We start from the raw sequence: 22,559 nt of genomic DNA on the forward strand, positions 1-22,559 counted from the left end.
AGAGAGGGAGAAGAGAGGGAAGCAGGTAGTGGGATGTGATAAAATGGAGAGAGGGAGAGAGAGAGAGAGAGAGAGAGGGAAACAGAGAGAGGGAGAGAGAGAGGTGGAGCATGATGTATGAAGCTGAATCCATCATTTTAGGGCCGACTGGGAAGCACAACATGTGTTTTAGATTTGGACTTGGATGGTTGCTGCCTTTGAGCCAATGTGGTCAACGCAAGTAATGACCAACAGTGAGACACTGATGCAGGTTGGCAACGTTTGCGACGGAACATATTGAATTTGCAGATGCAGTGTTGCAAACGCTTGTTCAAGAGTCGGCGTCTGAGACTCTGGGTGTCTCTCCTCCATGGGATTCCGGTCAAGTTTAGGAGGAGTTTCAAACGTAGCCTTGGGTTCAAGTGGATGTGAATTCTTCCCTTCGCTGTCCAGCTTTGAAAGCCACCGTACATGAGACCCTCGAACACCACAGAGGCAACACTTTGCTTTTCCTGATGGAAACAGGAGGCCTGCGACGATTAAAACACACGTCGAGCAGAATTTCCAATTTTCCTGTGCAGAATGAGGAGTAGAAGAGTGGATCCCGGCCAGCCGACTCTCAACGCAGCGCGAGAGCCTTCCGGTATGGACTAGTGTTTGGTCTCCCCTCTACTGGGCACAGCAGACATGAGTGAACCTCGCCAAGCAGCTGGACAACAAAGTCTTCAAGTCTGAATACGTGCAGATCCAAACAAGTACCAGTCTGACTTGTTTTACAGTCAGGTTACAGTCATGACCGTCTGCAGCACTGAATCCTGGGTTGTTGTTTTTTTTTTAATTGGTGCTGGTAAAACATTTTCTCAGGTTGGAAAAGCAAACGTGAAAGACTTGAGTAGATTTGGCAGGAACGGATTTAAAGACCTCTGTGCATCGCGGCCGACCACTGGGCATTTCAGTGAGCATGAAGCTTCCTTCCAGTTCAAGTCTTGTGCTGTTATCCACTGGTCCAACTGGCAGTGCAGTAATCAGGTTCATGAAAATGATAATCAAAAGGTTCACCTGGTTGCATTCCAACTCCCCCTCCCCCATGTGGCCTTTCCACTTTCTGCTGGTTCCCTTCCAGATCGAGTTGCTTTTCACATCAGACGGAATTCAGATTGGTGGGCCTCACTTCCTCAGTGGTGGCCACCACCAGTCATCTGCCTCCATCTAACCCTCCTCTGCATCCCCTTCTCTCACACCAACTCAATCCTCCTCTCTTTCATACATCACACATACATCATCCCTACGTCCATCAGCCACTCAGTCACTTTCCTCCACTTTTCTGGGGCCGCGTCACAGGAGTCTGATCAGCGATACCCAGACTTCCCTCCAGCTCTACCAGGCGTCCAGGTGGCATCTGAAGCAATCTGCATGTTCCTCTCACTGGAGGAGCAGCGGTCCTACTCTGAGCTGCTCCCGGGTGACAGAACTCCTCACCCCATCTCGAAGGGAGGTGCCCTGCCACCGACCACTTGTTTTCGCGATCTTGCCCTTTCGCGATCTTGCCCTTGCAGGTCACAGCTTGAGGGAGCCAACAGGACAACATCATCTGCAAAGAGCAGTGTAGAAATCTGGTATTTCCCTGCCTCATATGCAGATATTATGAACTACTAACTGCCGAAAAAAACAACCAATGGTGCACATTCCAAGGACAATTTTGTTTCACTGCGTGAAACTGAGCTAGACCTTGAAACTTTTTTATAGCGTTAAATTTGGACCATTTCTCATGTAGCTTTTTTTTCATCCACAACTATGACGAGTAAGAAGCGAATAATAGCTTCTTATAACAGATTTCCTCGAGTGACTGCACGTCAGAGCGGCTCTCTGAAACACCCCCACGCGCTCCGCCGGTGCCGCGTGACAGGAAGCGAGCCTGACACTTCAAACGCTGTGCGAACTGTCCCGACGTCGAGCGCGGGGCCCCGGAGTGCCGCCACGTCGCCGCTTCCTCCCCGATTTGTCTGTTTTCCCCCCGTCTTCCGGACCCCCTCGGAGAGATCTCTGTTTTACAAAGCGTTTAGTTAACATTAGTGCGGGAACACGGCGGAGACAGGAGGGAAGGGAGGGAGCGGAGAAACGACAAGAGAAAACAATCTGCGCCAGCGTCGTATCTGCTTCATCTGTCTGAGACGGTAAAGGGGCCGCTCGGCTCGTCGCATAATGAGGAATGCCACCTCAGGGGAGGGAAGGAAGGAAGCGGCGCTCGCTTCCTTTTGCTTTCCTCCTCTCTGTTCAGTTATTATTTCACGGAGAGCTGCCGGCCGTGGAGAGGGAAGGCGATGGGAAGCGATGGAGGAGGGGAGGCGTCGGAGGAAGTGGAAGGGAGAGGAAAGACGGTGAGGGAGTTTTTGCGTTTGAGGACGGTGACGAATGAGGAGGTGGCGCAAAGGAGGAAAGCTTCAGGTTTTTAGTGAAGTGAAACTGTGGAAGGACTTTCTCACAAATCAACTTTGGGACGACGAGCTGTTCTGCAAAGTCACGTCTTTGGTTTAGATTCATAGATTTGTCTGAACTTTTCTCAAGGGCCGACTTAAAGGACGTGATGGTCCAGAGCCATAATTACACTTAATAAACTATGAACCAGGCACACACAATGGTACATGGATTGTGCAATAATGAAGCATAGTGCAGCAACTGCAGAATGTGATCATCATCAATGTGGTGTTCATGTTGTGTGGCATGTGTCTTCCAATTAGAGAATAATGTTGATGTAAAAAAGACGAAATTTTGTGAATAAAACCGGAATTTCCCAATGAATGTCTACGTGAAGTAAGTCAACATGTTGAGAATAAAGTCGAAAGGCTCTGTGCGCAGAGCTGAAATTTCAACTTCAAGCTCGAAATGAAAACTTAAATAGAAAGTAGATTTAGAAGGAAGGTTTTTAAATTCCGTTGTCCTTAATTGTATAATGACAGCAAAGAAATTCAATTCAGTTCGATTCGAGGACAATCGTGGGGTCAAAGGTCATTTGGCACATGCTTCTAGCAACGCCTTTGGAAGGTTAAGATTTCATTTGCAGCGGAGGGTTAAAGATTAAACTGAGTCAAAGTGTTTGTTTGTTTTTGCTTTTTTTGCTCCCATAATATTATTCATAGTTTACTTTTTTTCCCCTATCGGTTGCTCGTCAGGGTTTGCTGTGTTTGAGTATTTCCTTCTTTAGCGTCTAATGCGTGCGTGGCATTGTGGGCGACCGCGCACGTCTCCGTTATCAGCCGCAATGCACTCGGCTTTCCTTCATGCATTTCGGAAAAAAACGCTTACATGAGCGAGTGAGAGTGCTTCCTTCATGTGTGTTTAGTCAAACTACCGAGTGCGCCTGTGTGTGTGTGTGTGTGTGTGTGTGTGTGTGTGGTGGTGGAAGCGCCACGGGCCCGACAGAGCTGTCAAACTGTCGCTGTCGTCGGAGACCAGAGAATTCCAAACAATTTCACAGCTAATGTTGAGAAACATGTTGGCGATCCCCGCCGAGGCTGAAAACCCACGAATATATAAATAATAAACACGTGCGTGCACGTTATCTCGCACGCACACGCACACGCACACACACACACACACACACACACACACCTTAACAAAACGGCTGACAGTAATGTGTGTGTTTGAGCAATCGGGGCCCCTGTTCCAGCCGCATAAATATTTGATGTGATCCCGTGTCGAGGAGGAGGAGGAGGTTAGAGGACAGGGGGGAGGGGGAGGGGGAGGGGGAGGGCTGGGGTGGGTGGAGACAGATGGGGGAGGTGGGCGGAGGTGGGAGGGGCTGGAGGAGGGATGTTGTCTGAAAGGGAGGAGCGTCATTTCAAAACAATGACAAAAAAAACAAAAAAAAAACACACATTTGGAACCAAGATCTGGAAGTGGATTTAAGGCTCTTTTAACAACATGAGTCAAGACTATCAAAATAAAACAGGAAGTGGCAAGACATCAGGTTATTACATTAGTTGCGTTGGTTGAAGGTGGACGCACAGCTGAGTTGTTTGAAGGAAAGTCTCCAGGCTGGAAGTCATGCACGCTTCTTCACATAAAGTAAACATAAAAAAAAAAAAAAACTACCATGAAGAAACTACTAAGAATTTCCAACAAGCTGGAGTTGAGTGGCCAAAGTAGCCAAGATGACCCGTTGCAAGCCGTCAAGACCTGTCAGCATGTTTCCAAATATTGAGCTGACACAATCAGCAAAGTAAAACTGCTGACACCATGAATAGCAAGAGGTTGAGGTAGAATTCGGTTCTTGCGATAACTGAACTCGGCCGTCTCCGTTTTCCAGTCTGCAGGAGTTTGAGTCGGAGTACCAGGAGCTCTGGGATTGGCTGATGGACATGGACGCCATGGTGACGGACAGCCACCAGCTGATGATGTCGGAGGAGCAGAGGCATCATCTGTTCAAGGTAAGACGGGCTTATTCTGATTGGAAGGAACCGTCGTTTCCTCGCTCTCCGCCGACTGCAGGGGTCGCCGCTAATTCCTCTGGGCCTCAGGTGCCTCTGCTGGCTCTTAAATCCTAGAGCTTTATGGTACTGTCTCCTATTTATTTATTTATTCTTTGGATCATATTAACTGGACCCTTGAATATTTTTTCAGCGTTTGAAATTCAAGTGAAATGTTTTGTCTGGTGAAGATGTTGATGTCCTGCTTTGAGGTGTTTCGCCTCATAGTCGGTTTCAGATGTGTTTGGGTTGGATTTGGGTGAATTTTCTGCCTTTGGTGGGACATTCATAATTAGTCTTTTACTTCTAAATTCATTTTAAGATTTTAGGACGCTACCAAAGGCAGCCCAGGGAAGCAGGAACTACACAAGGAGCTTTAAGACTCATCAAATACAAATGGAGGAGTGATTAGAATCCTGGTTGCTTCTCCTTCTTTAACAACCTTGAGTTGTACTCTGCCCCCGTGATTAATGCCGACACCCACTGATAGAGTCTGACTTTGCCGGATCATTTGTTCATTTGTTTGTGGGTTAAAACGTATCCGTCTCTGTCTCGCCGCTGCACAGTTTTGGAGATCTTGTTAGCTTTGCAAATGGGAGGATTGCATCACCTGCAACGCCTGTTGGTTTTCTCTAAAACAGCGTCCACGGTTCTGGTACCGTTCCGCTGTAACACTGTTACACACTTAAAGCTACATACACCAGTAGGAAGCGGGAAAAAGTTTTTGGACATGCTTGAAATTTTACTTTTATTCATTAATAATTTGCCAGAGATTTTTTTCTTTGTGTTTCAAAAGGTTTGGCTGCCTCAGAGGCACACAAACACAAATTATTTTGTCGTTTATTGTTAAAACAAAAGCAGAAAACAAGATGCTTGTCACTCCTGCACGGTGGCTGCGTTGCAAGTCGACGTCATCTTGCTGAATCATCTTCTCACCTCTGAGCCGACTGAGCCGTCACATATGCATGAGGTGTCCAATAACTTTTCTCCACCAGTGTACAAGTAGAGCCTGAACGGCATCAAGAATGACTCGATAACGCTTGATCCGTATCAAGGGGGCAGGTGATTTGGAGTGGAGGTAATTTTTAGTGGGGGAGGGTGGGGGGGGGGAATTCGCTGCATAATCACTTTAATACACTAAAAGATGAGACTCACCCCTGGCAGCGTGCTCACGCTCTTAATTGCATCGTCATCCTCGATTGCACATCTCCTCTTGAAGCTGCCTCACTTCATCAGTGTTACGTCCTCACCCGTCCTTGTTTATTGTTCACACAGTAAGTGATGTTTTATTGCCTTCTTGTTGTCTTCATGGGCTTTTCAAACATGGAACCCCGGCGTGTGAGCCTGCGGTAGTTCCTCCTCCTGTCCAGGCTCTGGACCAGGACTGGTCTAAACTGTTTGGCTGGTGGGGCCACAGTGGGTTCTACAGTGTGACAGAGTGGGGTAGCGGAGCAGCAGCAGATGGACGCAGTGTTGTTGGTGAGCCACCTCATAGGAGGAAACGATCTATCATGGGATATGGAGAAAACATGTCGCTTTGATGTCAATTGCAAATGAAGCAAAGCGTAGCTGCAACCAAATCAGTGTCTTTATTGAAATGACTCTGGAAACACTGCAAACATGGAGGAAATGCAGCTATTTTTTTTGACTTTTAATATCATTTCTTCAAGTTCGGTGGGCCGGATTAGAAAGCTTAACGGGCCACATATGGCCCCCGGGCCATAGTTTGCCCACGCCTTGCTCTTGATAATCACGTCGAGGCCCAGTCGGAGTTAGCGAAGGTCTTCTGGTCTCAGCTGCACCTCCACCACGTCACCACGGAGCAGCGAGAAGGTCCGAAAAATCTGCAAACACACGCAGAAGAAACAGATGCCATCCGTGTGTCCGTGTCCTCATCCATTCACACACACACACGCACATGCACTTACTTTTGCACAGGACAGCAGAGACTGTTGATCCACACCAAGGAGAATAGGATTACAAGCTGCTGCCTCCCTCATAACCATATCATAGAGACGGAGAGGGAGGGGAAGTGAGACAAAGTGTGTTTGTGTGTTGGTCTTAGTGCGTCTGTGTGTGTGTGTGTGTGTGTGTGTGTGTGTGAAGCGGCTCCGCTGCTGCCAAATGAGACAGACGAACAGCATGTGTTGCGATTAGAGATCTGAATCCTCCTTTTCTGCCCTTCGCACGTGCGGCACCAGAAGACGCCGCAGATGAACACCAGGGGAACGAGCGGCTTGTTGCAGCTGCCAGACCCTCTTGAAAGGAGATTTTTGAAGCTGGAAATATTTCATTTTTTCTTTCCAATCAGATACCGTCCCACTGTGATGTGATTATCCAGAATTTCCATGTCAATGAATGAGTTTGAAAAAGTTTTAACGAGGCTTTTAAACGACGTTTAGCGCTCGTGTCGTTTGCCCTCGACGACCTTCTTTGATGTTTTTTTTCCCCCCAAAATTCTCCAAAAACAAATGTGGAGTGCACGGTCACACCTACAACACCTCCTCCCAACAAGATTGTAGGATGTGTGTACTGTAGCTAAAATAGTAGCGTCACTCTCAAACTGTCACTCCAAAAGTGGCTCCAGACCCTGAAACATCACAATATGTCATGTACATTCATAACAGGTATCGGTGTTGTGGTATCGGCACGCATTTTATGCGTACGAGTAGCGTACTCAACCCCGGTATCGGTACTGATACCTTATACTTGGTATCAGCATGTATTTTACGACTATCAGTAGAGTACTCCACTCTAGTATCAGTGCTGATAACAGATACTAGTATGAGTGGAATGCTATCGGCACATATTTTACTAACACAAGTAGAGTACTCAACCCCAGTATCGGTACTGATACCTTATACTTGGTATCAGCATGTATTTTACAGCTATGAATAGAGTACTCAACCCCGGTATTGGTACTGATACCAGATACTAGTATGAGTGGGATGGTATTGGCACATATTTTACTAATACGAGTAGAGTGCTCAACCCCAGTATCGGTACTGATACCTTATACTTGGTATCAGCATGTATTTTACAGCTATGAGTAGAGTACTCAACCCCAGTATCGGTACTGATACCTTATACTTGGTATCAGCATGTATTTTACAGCTATGAGTAGAGTACTCAACCCCAGTATCGGTACTGATACCTTATACTTGGTATCAGCATGTATTTTACGAATATGAGTAGAGTACTCCACCCTAGTATCAGGGCTGATAACAGATTCTAGTATGAGTGGAATGCTATCGGCACATATTTTACTAACACGAGTAGAGTGCTCAACTCCAGTATCGGTACCAATACCCGATAATGGTCTTGGTGCATCCCTAGCTTGAACCATGTCGTGTATGAAGCCAGTCAACTCTCAACTCTCAACCATCGGGTGCATCCAGACCCAGTTTTCACAGAAAATCATGTCACTGCAAATATTCCACACCGTTAACTCTCAAAATCTTTTTCATTTAGCGAGAAAAACGCTTGAATACGACTTCATCCGTGTCCAAGAACATTCCGATACCTTCACTGGGCCTTTAAACACCGCTGGCCTGTGTATTCACTCGCACACACCTTCCCGCTCAGGAACAGAGATCCACCGCCAACATCTCACTCGCTGCGTTCAAGCGTCACTTGCAATAAAAAACACACAACTTTGTGCTGTTTTCCTTTCTTTTCCCTCCTTCTCTCCTCCCTGTCAAAACTTTACTTTGTGTTTCCCTGTGTGTGTGTGTGTGTGTGTGTGTGCGCGTGCGTGTGCGGACGGACGGACATGATTTATTTAGCGGCCGATGAGTCTCACCTGGCCTGCGAATTATTGATAAGTGTAAAGATGAACCTAATTTCTCCATAGGTGTCGCGCTTAAATATTCATCCTCATATGAATATTCATGGCGACGATGATGCATGCATGAATTTTAGATGACTCTGGAATCGTTGGGCATTCTTCTTCTTCTCCTCCTCCTCCTCCTCTCTCTTCCTCTCTCTCTTTTTTTGATGTGTCAACTCTGCTGTTCAAATATTGATGCGGAGCCGACAGTGTCTCCTCGCCTGGTCCAAGGTCGCCTTCACTGTGTGTTTCTCCCACTGTTCACCGCTGAGACTTACACCCTCGGCCTCTGTGTACTGTAAGCTGCTTATATGGGCCCATTTTTTCATCTTTTTCTCTCGCTGGCATTTCACCTGCTGGCTTACTACGGTTTTTGCACTGATGAGTTCTAGGCTGCTTCCTGGAGGGGAAACCCGCCAACGATTTGAGCCAGTTTTTCTTCTTTCTTTTGGAGTCATTTTGTGTTTACAGGCCGGTTTGGTTGATGTTCGGAGGCGAAACAATCAGCAGTCATCAGACTCATCAGTCTCAACTGGCGAGAGTCGTCGACATCTGCTTAAAGATTAAAGGTCAAACACCTGAGCCAGTCTTTAAAGCTGCATATACTAAAATAATGTTGTGCCCGGCAGGTGAGATTTTGTCCGAGCCGACTCAGATCCTATTGGAGAGCAGCAGTTACTGCCATCCAACAGGAGATCCAGACCCAAAGTTAGACTGAAACACTGAGGAACTCTCTTATACCTCAGTCTATTCAAATGCTAAATAAGTCCTATGCTAAAGTTGGTACAGGGACTTGGAGGCACCACAGCCACTTTGATGTTTCGCTTTGTACAGCACATTGCAAGTCTGATGTTATACTTTGTCTGATGTTTGAGTTTGTATGGTGTTTATGTTGTCATTTTGTAGTGATTTGCTTCGTGGGGATTTCTCGTCAGTTTCAGAAGCAGGAGGAAATCCAACTATGAAAAGTAATCAATCAATCAATCAATCAACAACATTTAAATTATACTCTGTCTTTGAAGATTATGCAACAAAGCATCATTTATGCCCCAAAACTATATTAACGCGTCTTCTTAGGGATAAAATAAAGAGTACAAAGGGGTTCAATTTCATTTCATTTCTTAAATAAAAACAGAAAACGTTCATCGGTATAGATGAATATAGAAACGGCGCCCCCTCCATACAGCTCTGATGTCTTGCATTTCCATGCAGACTTCCTGCTTCACCCCCCACACACACACACACACGCACACACACACACACACACTCACACTCCTCTGCTGGGTGAGTTAATGAAGGCGCACGCTGAGCCGAACAGCAGCTAATATCGAATCAAAGCAGCAAACTGGAAAAGCAGGAATCCCTGAAATGAAAAGTCAAGGTTTGAAACTTTTGGCGACATAATCAGCCATAAAAAAAAAAAAAAGTTTTTTAATGTGTTTCTTAAAAAAATAAAATTGAAATAAAAAAAAATTTCCCGGTCTCAGAAATGCACCTGGTTTTTGTTCAGGTGTTTTTTTTCTCTTCCCCTCTGAGGCCGAATCAACCTGTTTAAAACCATCATCTTTTAGCACGCTTTCATTGTGGTGAGTGTGAGTGAGTGTGTGTGTTTGTGTGTGTGTGTGTGTGTGTGTGTGTGTGTGTGTTGGGCACTATTTTGCCCAGTTTTTCCAGTCCATGTGACCATTAAAGAGCCTCAGTGTGTTGCACTGGGCTGCTGGGGAGAGTCGACCCAGTCACCATGGCAACCCAGGCCCAACAAAAGTTGTTCTTTTCTGAGGTGTGTGTGTGTGTGTGTGTGTGTGTGTGTGTGTGTGCTTTTGTATTTGTGTTGGTTTGTCACTTTCTCTCTCTCTCTCTCTCTGTGTGTGCGTGTTGTCCGGAAAGGCAGCGCTGGGCTGACAGTTGTTCCTGCAGGCAGGCCAGGCCAGGCAGGCCTGGCAGACTGAGGCTCTACTGTTTATTGTGATGTTAGATGGAGGCACTTATCAAGCCTTGAAAAAGGGAGGAAGGAGGAGGAGGAGGAGGAGGAGGAGGAGTGGTGTTTGTGTTTGGACACAGATATGTGTGTTGGAGTGGGCTCGCCGCTGCCGACCTGCAAAGGGTTCCAAATTGAAAATACTCTTCTCACTTTTGTTTTACGTCCAGCTGAGACGTGGATTTGAACCTTTGTTTGTATCTTCATGGCGTGGTTCTGACCGCTGGCCACCGTTTCTGGCCAAGCGCGTGCAGCAATATGACTGATTCTTCCATACGACACTGCACAGCTTTCATCTTGTCGTGTTTTTCCAACATATTTCTGAGCCAAATCAAGACAATCCGACTGCAGGGGGACGGATTCACACCTGAATCAATCACTCGTCGAGAGCGATTCAGGTGTGAGCGTTGCGAGACGGATCTTTAAATCCACTTCCGCTTCAAAGACCAGAACCTTCTTACACATTTTATTTATTTCTTAATTTAAAAACTTGTCGCGAGGATCCTTTAAACATTAAAAACTTCTAAAAAGGTTTTCCCCCTGCTTTTGATTCATGGCATTAGAGAGCTCCAGCAGTCGGGTCATAAATCATTATGAATGCATCATAGCCGCGCTTTTCAAAGTGCCACTCTGAACTTTGTTTTTCTGCCCCCTTCGTTTCATTTTCACTCTGCCTCACTGTGCCTGCTGTCTTTTTATTTTTGCCGTTCCCGCGAGTCCGCCGGGTCCCTCGTTCCTTCCGCCACCGCCGTCCCTTTATTTGTCCGCGCCGCGTTCGCCGGCGCCTGTGTTTTAATGAGTGTTCCCCAGCCATCCCGCTTCCTTCATCCTGGATTTCATTTGTGTTTCCCGGCGTGTTGGTGCCGTTCCAGATGGTGTGTGCACCTTGTTTGGCGTCGGCGTGTTTGAATTCGCTCCACAGGGAGATGAAACAGGCTTCAGACCTTGTAGGTGCCGTCAACCAATCACACATCAAGGCCTCTGCATTTCAGCCAATTGATGATCAAGGTTCTGGCCCTGAGTCTCGCAGGAGGCGGAGCCAATTCTCATTTCCCCAGGAGTGCGAGTGTGTGTGTGTGTGTGTGTGTGTGTGTGCGTGTGCGCGTGTGGTATTTCGGAAACGGCGACTGGTGATCTATTGACGCAGATACAGGGAGGAACACATGCGCACACACACACAGCTAATAAAAATGCAAAGGAGAACATTATGGCGAGCACAAGCAAAGTTAATAGGAACATTTGATGGCTCTTTATCTCATTAAAGCACATTTTGTATCATTGAAAGTTTAAATTGCAAAAGTGAAAGCGGCATCAGCAGGAAGGAGCAAAACAGAGGAGCGGAGAGAGAGAGGGAGAGAGAGAGAGAGAGAGAGAGGGAGATGGCGTGATCAGTCGGCTGCAGAGGCAGAAAGAAAGAAAGTATGTTGGATATTGACTGATTTTTATTCTCAGATTTCAGATTTTGCGCACAAATGGAAAATGGGATCAAATGAACAGCAGTCATTTTATCCAATTTGGTTATTTTTTATTTGCTGTTTGTGACCCAGAAGTGAACTTTGACCTCACCCGCAGGAAGCTTTCCCTCATTCTCCATCACCTGAACTCGCTCATTGCCTCTCGACGCTCGCGTGTGTGTCGCTTCACTGTCGATCTGTTCCATGCAGTCTCGCTTCTAAGTAAAGAATCCAACCAGGACTCGAAATCAACTGATTTATTTTGCTGATTTTAAAATTTGATACGAGAAAGTGGAGGAACGAGTAAGAAGGAACGAGTCTGGCTCCACCAGCGCCAGTTTCCCTCCACATCCAAACAAACTTTTCTCCATTTTTTTTTCCGTCACCCAGAATGCAACAGCCTTAAATAACCAAGGATCACCTTTCAAAATAAAAGCCTTCATGTTAAAGTTATCATTTTACTGTAGTTGAAGATTGTCCTTCATGAACGTACAATTTTAATACACTCCTCTAAACAAAATGTACATTGAGGCACCTGCACAATGTTTAATGACAAGCTGGAAGAAAAAAAAAAAAAAGTGGCGCGTCAATAAAGTGACTGATGTCACTCGATTTTAGCTCGACGTCCAAGAGTCCAGAACTCACAAGACAATGTTTGTTCGCAAATTATCAACGCGCCGACTCGCTTTAACCAGAGACAGAGGAGCTTCAGTGTGGCGACGGCTCAGCTCGGACGTCCTCTCGACCTCGGCCTGCTCTGCTCTGCTCTGCTCGGAGAGGCGAGAGAGGAGGAGGGGAAGAACAGAGCGACAGAAAGAGAGAAAGAAAGAAAGATGTGCAGGACATGTGGCTTCTTGGGGACGAATCAAAAGAATTCCGCGCAGGACTTCATCTGAAAGCATTTTATTACATTAAGTCATCACAGATGTCTCTCTCTCGCTCTCACTCTCTCTCTCACTCTCACTCTCACTCTCTCTCCCCCTGGCAGCTTCCAGTGGAGTCCAGCTAATTACAGTGGATATCTGGAGAGTGTGTGTGTGTGTGTGTGTGTGTGTGTGTGCGTGTGTGCCCGCTCGCTCGCATCCCTGCCGCTAAATTCTCATTTCAAATAGCCCATGGTGATCTGATGGAATGCTGGCTTGCTTACACAAGCGCGCGCGCACGCACACACACACACACACACACACACACACGCGCACGCACACACACACACACACACGCACACACACACACCTGCTCATTAACTGGATTCCAAAACCAATCAGTGTGAGTCCGACAGAGGAGCTCTGTCTGAGGCCACACACACACACACACACACACACACACACACACACACTGGCTGTCCTGTTAATTTAAGTCCAGAACCTGAAGTGTTAAAAACACCCTGAGATAACAAAACAGTTTATCTTCATCCCTTATTTAAATAAAGACATTTCCAGCCTTTGAACTGCAGTTCCATCCACAAACCTGTTGGGGGTGGGAGGGGGTAGGGGTGGGGGTGGGGGGGGAGGGGGTGTAGAAAAAGGATTCCTCGCAAGAGGCAAGTTTCACAAACGCCCAACTGAAAATACTATACGACGACGTTGAGAAGCAAGTGGAGAAATGGAGTCACTATGTGACATGAAGCATTAAACCAGGAATTAATAAATAAGTCAATCACGCAAACAGAATTAAAGACTTTATTTTAAATCCCCTCTGGTGAAAAAAACAAAAACAAAAAAAATGCAATTCATAAATTTGTTCAATTCATCAAGTTTTTCCTCCTCTATACTCGTTGGCCCCGGATAGATTTTTTTTTTTTGTCTTTTGAACGGATCCCTCATCTGAGTGGAGCGACTCCTTTTGCTGCAGGATGCTGAAGATTTACAGGCTCGGGGCTGATATCTTCCTCTCTGCTCCTCTGTCTTTTCACACACACACACACACACACACACACACACACACACACACACACACACACACACACACAGATGGGGGAGTTTGGCTTGTGTGCCAGCCGAGAGTCATGCCTGAGAAACACACAGACGGCTTAGATGAGAAACCCTGGGAGATCTCTCTCTCTCTCTCTCTCTCTCTCTCTTTCTCTCTCTCTCTGTCTCTCCCTCTCTCCCTCTCTCTCGCTCTCCCTCCCTCGCCCTCTCTCTCTCTCTCTCTCCCTCTCCCTCTCCCTCTCCCCCTGCTGCTCCCTCCTCCTCCTTCCCTCCCTCCCTCAGTTTGTCTGCATGGAACCGTCGTTCACATCCACTCTGTGTTGCTTCCTCATCCACCAATTAGAAGAACGGAGAGAGAAAAGCAGCTGTCTGAGATCTGATCGTTCACAAATTTCCAATCCGGAGCCAAAGACGAAACCGGTCATGAGAATTTAGGATAGAATTATTCAATAGAAGAGAATAGAATGAGATGCCTTTATTGATCCCACATTAGAGAAATTTGCACAATCACAGCAACAATTGTTACTGCGCAAAAGAAGAAAAATTATGTACATATTTTATGTATATATGTATATATATTTTTTTTCATAATGAAAAAAAAATATTTTTAGAGTTAAAGGAAAAACAAGATGTTTACATCACATGGACAGTTGCTTTATTTTACGCATTTTCTCCGTATTGACACACAAATAAGTGTTTTATTGCGTCTTTATGAAATGTAAGTGCTTGATAAGATGTTTTTTATTGAGTGCATTTGTACCGCAATGACAATAGGCCCATAATCGCTGACTGGGACACTGTGAGTAGCGACAATCAGGAAAAAAACAGGGTGAAAACACAATAAAAAAGGTGTCAAAATAAATGGATATAATAATAAAAAAAAAATCTTTTCTGAACAACACATTTTTCTTGAGGGATTCTTTGCGGCAAAAGCCAGACATAGTGAAGGGTAGGAAAAGAAAGAAAAAAGACAAATGTTAACCCAAAAGGGGGAAGAAAGGAGGAGCGGAGGGAGGGATGGAGGGAGGGAGAATCTTTAATTAGAGACAGATGACTTTGGCACGCCTCAGAAGGCTGGAATTACACTGCAGGCTATGAGGCGAGGCTAATTTCACATGTAATTGTTGCTGCAATCCTCGCTGTGCTGCTAAAGCTCCCTCCACCCTGGGAGAGAGAGCGAGAGAGGGAGGGAGGGAGAGAGAGAGGGAGGGATGGAGAAGGAGAAGGAAGTGGCAGAAGGGAGAAGGGATTTTTTAATTTCTTTCTTTTTTTTTTTTTTGGTTCAAATTCCTTAAAACTCTTCCGTGGTCAATCATGAATCATGGCAGCGTCCACGCTGAGGCAGGAACCAGGAGAGGAGGAGGAGGAGGAGGAGAAAGACGTCGACGCGTCAGACGATCCCACGCCTTCTCGTTTGACGTCGTCCGGTAAAATCGTTTTCGAGGAGGAAACGAATGACGGCGAAGCCCTTCAGCTGTTTCACACACACAAACACACACAAACACACACAAACACCAAAATGTGTCCGTGGTACAAAAGCAGCTCCAGAAAATTCTCTTTCTTTCACTTTTTTTTTACACACTGCACATACACACACGCACACACACACACACACACTCACTCACTCCCCCTCGTATTCCCTTTTCTTCTCTCCTGAGACCTGCTGAATTCTGCCACTGTGAATTCTGCGTGTGTGTGTGTGTGCAGTACAGTGTGTGTCTGGCAGTGTGAGTGTTGAGTTGTGCGCTTCCTGGGTCAGACGTCCTGATGTCGCATTTTTGTCGTTTGTCACAGCTCGTTATGTGAGCACAGAGCTGAAGTCCTCTGGGAATCTGTGTGTGTGTGTGTGTGTGTGTGTGAAGAGTCTGTCTGTCTGTCTGTCGGACTGGAAGCGCATGTTTGGATGGTGTCTGTTTTTTTTTTTGTGAACAATTAGCGTGTGGTAAAAATGTCAACTCAAATCAACTGCAGTTTTTGCTCCCTTGACTTGTTTGCTGCTGCTGCTGCTGATGATGATGATAATGAGGCTTATATTGTCCTGAATGAAGCGCTGATCAATCAGGCTGCAGGTAGTCTGGGCACACGATGAAACTCCCATTAAACACACAGTGGTGGAAACAAGTGTTTGGACGCCTCGTGGATTTGTCATGTCCAGAAGTGAACTACAGGAAGTGAATTTTCCTATTTTGTGTTATCGACAATAAAACAACTCATTCATTTCCATGTGGTTGTGCGCCTTGGATGCAGCCAAACCCTTTACAAACACACACACTGGCACTTTTCATGGCAATCATTTTTGATTGAGTCAAAATTCTAAGGGTGTCCGAAAACTTTTTTCCGCCACCGCGCGTTTCTGACCTCATCTGCCACAACTTCTCATAATTCGGTGGAATCCAAATGACGTCATTCGGCGTTTAATGCTGAATATTTTCATATTCTCACATCATCACTGACCCAGCTGATCTCCTCATGCAACGCCGTGTTTGGTTCCCGGCAGCGTCCTTGCTGGGATAAAAGAGAAACAACAGCGACTTTAACGTTGAAACTACGGATGAATCTGGCTGGTTGTGATCAGTTTGCACCAACACCTGCAATCCTGCTCAAAGCTGCAACTTTTTGCTGACAGCAGTGAGATGAAAGCAGCCTCGTCACCCACTTCAATCTAACGTGGCCTCCTGAAGTCGTGTCAGCTGTTTTAAGTAGACGCAAAACCCGCATTGATTGACGTTCCTTCTTCTTAGAGTTCTCCCCAGTCGCTTTTCTTGAGCGGTATCAGCTGGTTTGAGTGGTCAGGTGCAGTTACCTGCTGGTTCCCCACCTCGCAGCGCCCCCCGCTGGCCCGAATCCCTCAAGATCCTGCAAACATTTGAACCTTTTTCAGTGTTTCAGTGGTCAAACCACACAAACCAGAAGGAGCCTTCACAAGAAGCCTTCAGAAGAAGCCTTCATTATTCCCACATTGGGGAAAACTTGCGGGAAGAACTTTTATTTTACTTTATTTTTTTATTTATTTTTTTTATTGACAATTAGGATCAGACATTTAAAATCACACTTCTGGTCCATCATTTAAGCATGCATCTTATGTTGGCTGTCTTTTATTTATTTATTTTTTTTTTACAATATACAACAACACAAACATGAACATGGGGTGTTTTCTGTTAACATATTGCCGATAGATAATAAACGTGTCCAGTACGTCTTTATATTCACATCATAGAGAAATGAGAAGAAAGAAAAAAATAAATATATGAAAAAAAAGAAAAACAAAAAGAGAAAAAAAAAGAAAGAAACTGAAACAAAAGAGGGGCGTTTTTGGGGGAACAACTTTTGATCATCTCAGTCATTGTGCTCCTGTTTTTTTTTATCTCACTCTCGTCAAATGGCGCCTATTCCCTTCATGTTCCTGTATTTTAACAATGAACTGAGACAAATCGTGATGCTTTATCACTTCAATCGGAAGAAGTGGATTTTCTTTCCTTCCCTTTGCCATTCATTTCCTCTCCAACGCACAAACACATTGTGCCAGTGTGCGCCGTGTGTCTCTTCACGTGTGTTTTCCTCAACTTAAGTATTTGCAGTTTTCCAGTGCGTGTGCGTGTGTGTGTGTGTGTGTGTGCGCGCGTGCACGTGTGTGTGTGTTCACACTCTGGGCGCTCCCTCTCATCTGTGTGTGTGTGGATTACGTGTCCTGTGGGAGGCGGTTTGCCGTGCGTTTGTTCTGTCAGTCTTGATAAAGTTGGGGATATATCTGCTTTAGAACAAAGAGCCACGACTCAGCAGCATCTCGCCAACTTTCTCCCACCACCCCCACCACCACCACCACCACCACCACCCCCCACCCCCCTCCCTCTGTATCGTCTCTCCTGAGACTCCCTCCGCTTCCCAGGAACGCCGTCGACTGAAACCCCGACGTACGGAGCGCTCGCTCTGGCGCGGCGGCGGCGGCGACGACTCGCAGTCTGCCGCTGATATGAAAGCGGCTCAGCGAGCGTCGCGCCAAAGTCGGGCCAAGGTTGGATGCAGGGAACTTGTTTGCTGAGTTTCCTTTTGTAAACCAGCAAGCGGCCGCTCACAACGCGATAAGATGCGGAAATCGCAGTGATATTAATGACGATGATAACAATAATGGGCCTAGACTTTTTTCCCAGTTTTTTTTTTTTTTTTTTTTATTCTAAGATGGCAATACGTGCCAGTCGCTGCGTTTCCATGAAAGCCATACTTCTAAAATTTCGACAAAGTCTAATGTGCGATTTGCAGGTGTTTCCATTGAATGGTGTGAAGCACATAAACCATAATTCTGGTCAAGTCTCGTCCGCGAGACCCCCCGAGGCTGACGGGACCACTGGTTCTTTACCGCTTTATAAGCTTGAAGTCACTTCCTGTTTGTGCCCTAAGTCGACCAATAGTGTTGCTCGTATTGCTTTCTCACTACGGAGGCTGGAAAGCAATTCAGCTTGGACTCTTCAGCTGTCGCTAAAGCACTGAAGGAAAAAAAAAGTTTAGACGGTTGCTTCTCATTTACAACTGCAGGATGGACGCCTGAACACCTGACGAGTGGCAAACTGATTTCTCAGTGGTATGTTTAGATATTAGTCAGTGTATCACTACTTTAACACTTCCAGCTTTTAATCCCTGATTGTTTTAAATGGTTTATAGTGGCTCTAATGTTTAATGTCACCTCAAGGAGACCAACAAACCCTCCCGCCCCCCCCAAATGTTTGTGTGTATTGCTGAGAGACTAAGTGCATCACACACACACATACACCTACACACACACACACACACACACACACACGATTGCAAAGTGACTTGGCGCTCTGCTCCACAATTAATGTGTGAGCCACATGATGTATGTGCGTGTGTGTGTGTGTAAGTGTGTATGTGTTCTCCATTCATCACCCTGCTCTCTGTTTGACCTTGGCACCTTCTTCATTAGAATAAAGATTGTCTGTCGTTTAGGCTACATGCTCAGTGTTCTGGACACACACACACACACACACACACACACACACACACACACACACACACACACACACTCGCACTGCGAGCTACACCATTACATTTCTGTCACAGTAGTTGAAGTGAGAGTAGCGAGGTGGGCTGGAAGAGCGGAGGGAGAGGAGGAGGAGGAGGAGGAAGAGGAGGAGGAGGAGGAGGAGGAGGAGGAGCAACAGTGGGATGAGACGCCACTGACGGCTGGAAGTCCTGCCACTGCTTTTATATGGAATCAAATTATTGTAATAATCCATAAAACATTGAAGTGAGTCCTCAGTTGTTTTTGTCTTTGTGTGGCTGCATTTCACTGTGTTGGAAAGTCGACCTCTCTGCAGGTGTATCGCCGTGTGTTGCGCTGACCTGATGACAAACACGGCTCTCATATATAGAGGAATACACATAGAGCAATAGAGCAGTAAGGGTCTCACTCCCAGTTAGCTGCCAGACTTCCTTCTTCCTTAAAGAGTTTTACACTCTGGACCTTTTATCAATCTGATGGCTGAACTCTGGGAACCAGACCAAACACAGCTGGCAGGTAGAGTCTCCTGTGGCATCAACACATTCATCATCGAGATTCTGTCATTGAAGTAGGGAGGCAACACGATGGTCGGTTTTCTCAAGCTCTGATTGGTTTAGACTGAAATTCTAACACATGGGATGAATGACAGTGTGGCCCATCGGTCGGACCAACGGGAATGTGTTCTGATGTGTTTAACTAACACTCAAGAATTCCCATTTGTCCATTTCGAATTGCTGCTACAAAATGCAGGTTAGACAGGAGTCCAAGATTGACTGACGTGAATCAAAAGCTGAAGTCACCAAGTTGTGTTTCCACTTGTACAGATGACTGCATCATTTCCTTCTCAACAGTTACCATTGGAACCAAAACAGTTGAAAAATGTATTTTGTTTTCTCCGTGGCTGTGTTTTAGTCGTAACCCCCCACCCCCCACCCCCCCGCACTGTCTGGCCTGCAGAGATTTCCCACAAGTCTTAGCCAGTCAAAGGTCATCTGGCATCGACCACAAGTGGCAGCCACACTCTTGAAGCAGCCTCCTCACCGCACTCACACAACACATCTTCCTCTCTTCCTCTCTGCCATCTTTTCTCTTTGTTTGTTTCTTGGAGGAAACAAACACAACTAATTACTATGGGAGCCAGCAATGGCACTGTGTTTATTTTTTCCATTTGTTTTTGGGTTGGTTGGTTTGTTGTTTAGGTGACCGAACGGCTCAAAGAATTCAGGACAGTCAGAAAATCAAAGCAGTTGTCGTGGATGCTGGGTTCTGATTTTAGTGAATGAATGAAGAACTCTGCTTAGTGTTGCTGAAAACTAAAAACCTATTTTTGCTTTTTGGAGCGTATGACTGACATGATCTGAAGTACAAGTTGTACATGCAGATCATTCACTTTGCAAATTCCATGTTTTCATCCTCAATCAACTTGAACCTTTTATGAGCAGTGATCCTAATCTCAATGACTGCAATAAGAATTTACACTGGGAAAACCACGAGTTGAACACTGAACAAAACTGTAGTGAAGTTCTAGTGTGGGCTGATTTTCTTTGTGTGATCTGAGGCTGTTTAGAGACGTCTCTAAACCGGACCAACTGGCTGAGTGGCTTTGTCCTGGTTCTCAGATTCATTCAGTTGTTTTTCTGTTTCTCTGTGCACAGACTGGTAGAAATTTCAACCTTCTTGCTTTGTACTCATGACCTCCCAGCTACACACACACACACACACACACACACTCAGTCGAGGCTGGACGGGCTGGCCCTCCCTACTGGCCAGTCAAATGGCTCATTCATCTGGTTTCTATGGCGACAATTAAAACATGTTGCCTGCTCTTTTGTTGTCGCCTTGTTTGGAAGGAGAGAAAGTCTTTTCACATCTTTTTTTTTTCCCTTTTAGTTGTTTTTGTCCAAACAAAAAAAGATTTTAATTTGGCGAAAGAGAAACTTCCAGAAGGTTTGAGCGGCAGTGAGTTTTATTTGCTGTTGTCCGTGGTTGCACCATTCAACCACTCAGCTCTCCTGCAGGAAGGAAAACGTTGATTTGAATAAAGACAGAAAGCAGTTGAAGCTTTAAGTGTAGTTGGGTAAAGTGTAAATTTCCAGGATTTCTACTCAACTGTATCAGTCACACTACAGTGTATTACATTATAGAATACATTCCTTTTTTTTTTAAATGTAATTTCCTGCTTGACAGCTGTGTGATACCAGATGCACGAGGAAGAAGTCTGAGACTACTGATGTGGTATAAATTCAGAAATAACCAACTTAACCTATAACCTTCTATAATTTGGAATTTGCACTTGGAATTTCCAGAAATAATCCTACGTCATGTGTTGGGCTCTGTTCAATCTCCAAGTCTTCCCAAAATTCCCTCTTGAGATTCCTCCCGCCTCTCAGTGTGTTCAGGTCTCAGTAGTTTTGCAGCTTGTAGTTGTTTTCAATTATATTTCCACTCTTTATTCTTACTCAACTCATTTCACACTATATCTCTATTTGATGGTCTTTATGTCTTGTACTTCCTGGTTACCAGTCAGCTGTTTGTGCACTGAGCTGAAATGAAGATGGAGACACAACAGACACACAACTCAGGGCACAAACGAGACACAAAGTTTCCATCAAAGGTTTGATCCCAGGTCATCAGGTGTCAAGTGGTTGCTTGCACTTCTCACTGAAGTTTCTATCAAAGCAAATTTCTCTCCTCATTTTAACGTCACGTATTTTGGTATGTAGGTGCTCTGTGAAAGAAGAAGATCATCAAACCTCCTCTGGAATGAGTGAAATCCAGGCCTTTTTCCCCCCGATCTGCAAAACTGACCTTATTAGTACATCAGCATATTGAGAGGAAGAGATCAATCCTCTGATCAATAACAAAGACATGGAGAAGTAAAAAGGAGAAGGAGGGAAAAAGCAAAGAGGAAATGGAGGTTTAAAGATTGGGAAAGTGAGGAGGAGGAGGAGGAGGAGAGACGGTGGGAACCAGTGAGAGGAAGAGGAGGAGGAGGAGGACTCCTCTTCATCAAAACTTCTCTCATTAAGGAGGATAAGATGAATCTGCGAGACGCGAGTACAGGAGGGGGAGGAGGAGAGGAAGAGAGAGCGAGAGAGAGAGAGAGAAAACTAATGTTCAAAATGCATTAAATGTTTTTCATGTATGGCTGCATTTTTGCTGACATTTCAGCTCCGTGCTCATTAATATGGAGACCAAATTAAAGTTATGATTGCTTGTTGATTTTCTCCCCCTCTCTCTCCTCCGCTCCCTCTCTTCTCTTCTCTTCCATTCTCTTCTGCCAAGCGTTTCTTTCCTGGCTGCTGAAAAGCCATCCCATCATTTTTTTGTAACTCGCGTTTCTTGAAACGTTCCTCGGATGAAGATTTGCATTGAGTTTGATATAAAGGTTCATTTTAAAAAATAAAAATAATATTTCAGTATCTTTTGCATCTGACTGGAGCAAACCGTAGTTTATATTTTCCATGACTTTCAAATACTGGTTGTTCTTATGATAGTTTCAACAATAAGATCTTCCAGTGAAGCCATTTACTTTAAGCCTTTAATGCTCCATAATTAGATAGAAATGATGATCATCTCCATTTACTGATAACTGCACAAGTCTTGGACAGACATTATATACAATTTGTCCCAATCCTGCAGATTCCACGCAGGTAAAGAGATTTGGTGAACAGGGTGTCCAACATATGGGACTGAGGCAACAGCTGATTAGTTTAAATGAGTAAGAATTGATGTACGATTTTGGGTTTTAGGCGCCGAGTCGCTGCTTCTGATCAACAGCAAACTTTTAATGGCTTGGGAAGATGAACAGATTCTCGGCAAAGCAGGAGGAAGAGGCGGAAAGGTCAGAGTGGCCTTTACATCTCTCCTGTGATCCCAGAGTCACTATCAGGCTATCAGTATACACA

The 22,559-nt window shown here is 45.4% G+C and overlaps 1 protein-coding gene across 1 annotated transcript in view; it reads left to right on the forward strand.

Moving 5' to 3' along the window:
* akap6 (A kinase (PRKA) anchor protein 6) overlaps positions 1–22,559 on the forward strand; it is a 166,100-nt gene that overhangs the window by 86,620 nt on the left and 56,921 nt on the right. Inside the window, exon 16 of the mRNA XM_076027444.1 lies at positions 4,286–4,406. Coding sequence (XP_075883559.1) covers positions 4,286–4,406 — 121 coding nt within the window. The remainder of the gene's footprint in view (positions 1–4,285; positions 4,407–22,559) is intronic.

The sequence above is a fragment of the Nelusetta ayraudi genome, unplaced genomic scaffold, assembly GCF_046127955.1.
Source record: "Nelusetta ayraudi isolate G7.1 ecotype Tasmania unplaced genomic scaffold, CSIRO-AGI_Nayr_v1 ptg000021l, whole genome shotgun sequence".
Lineage (NCBI taxonomy): Eukaryota > Metazoa > Chordata > Actinopteri > Tetraodontiformes > Monacanthidae > Nelusetta > Nelusetta ayraudi.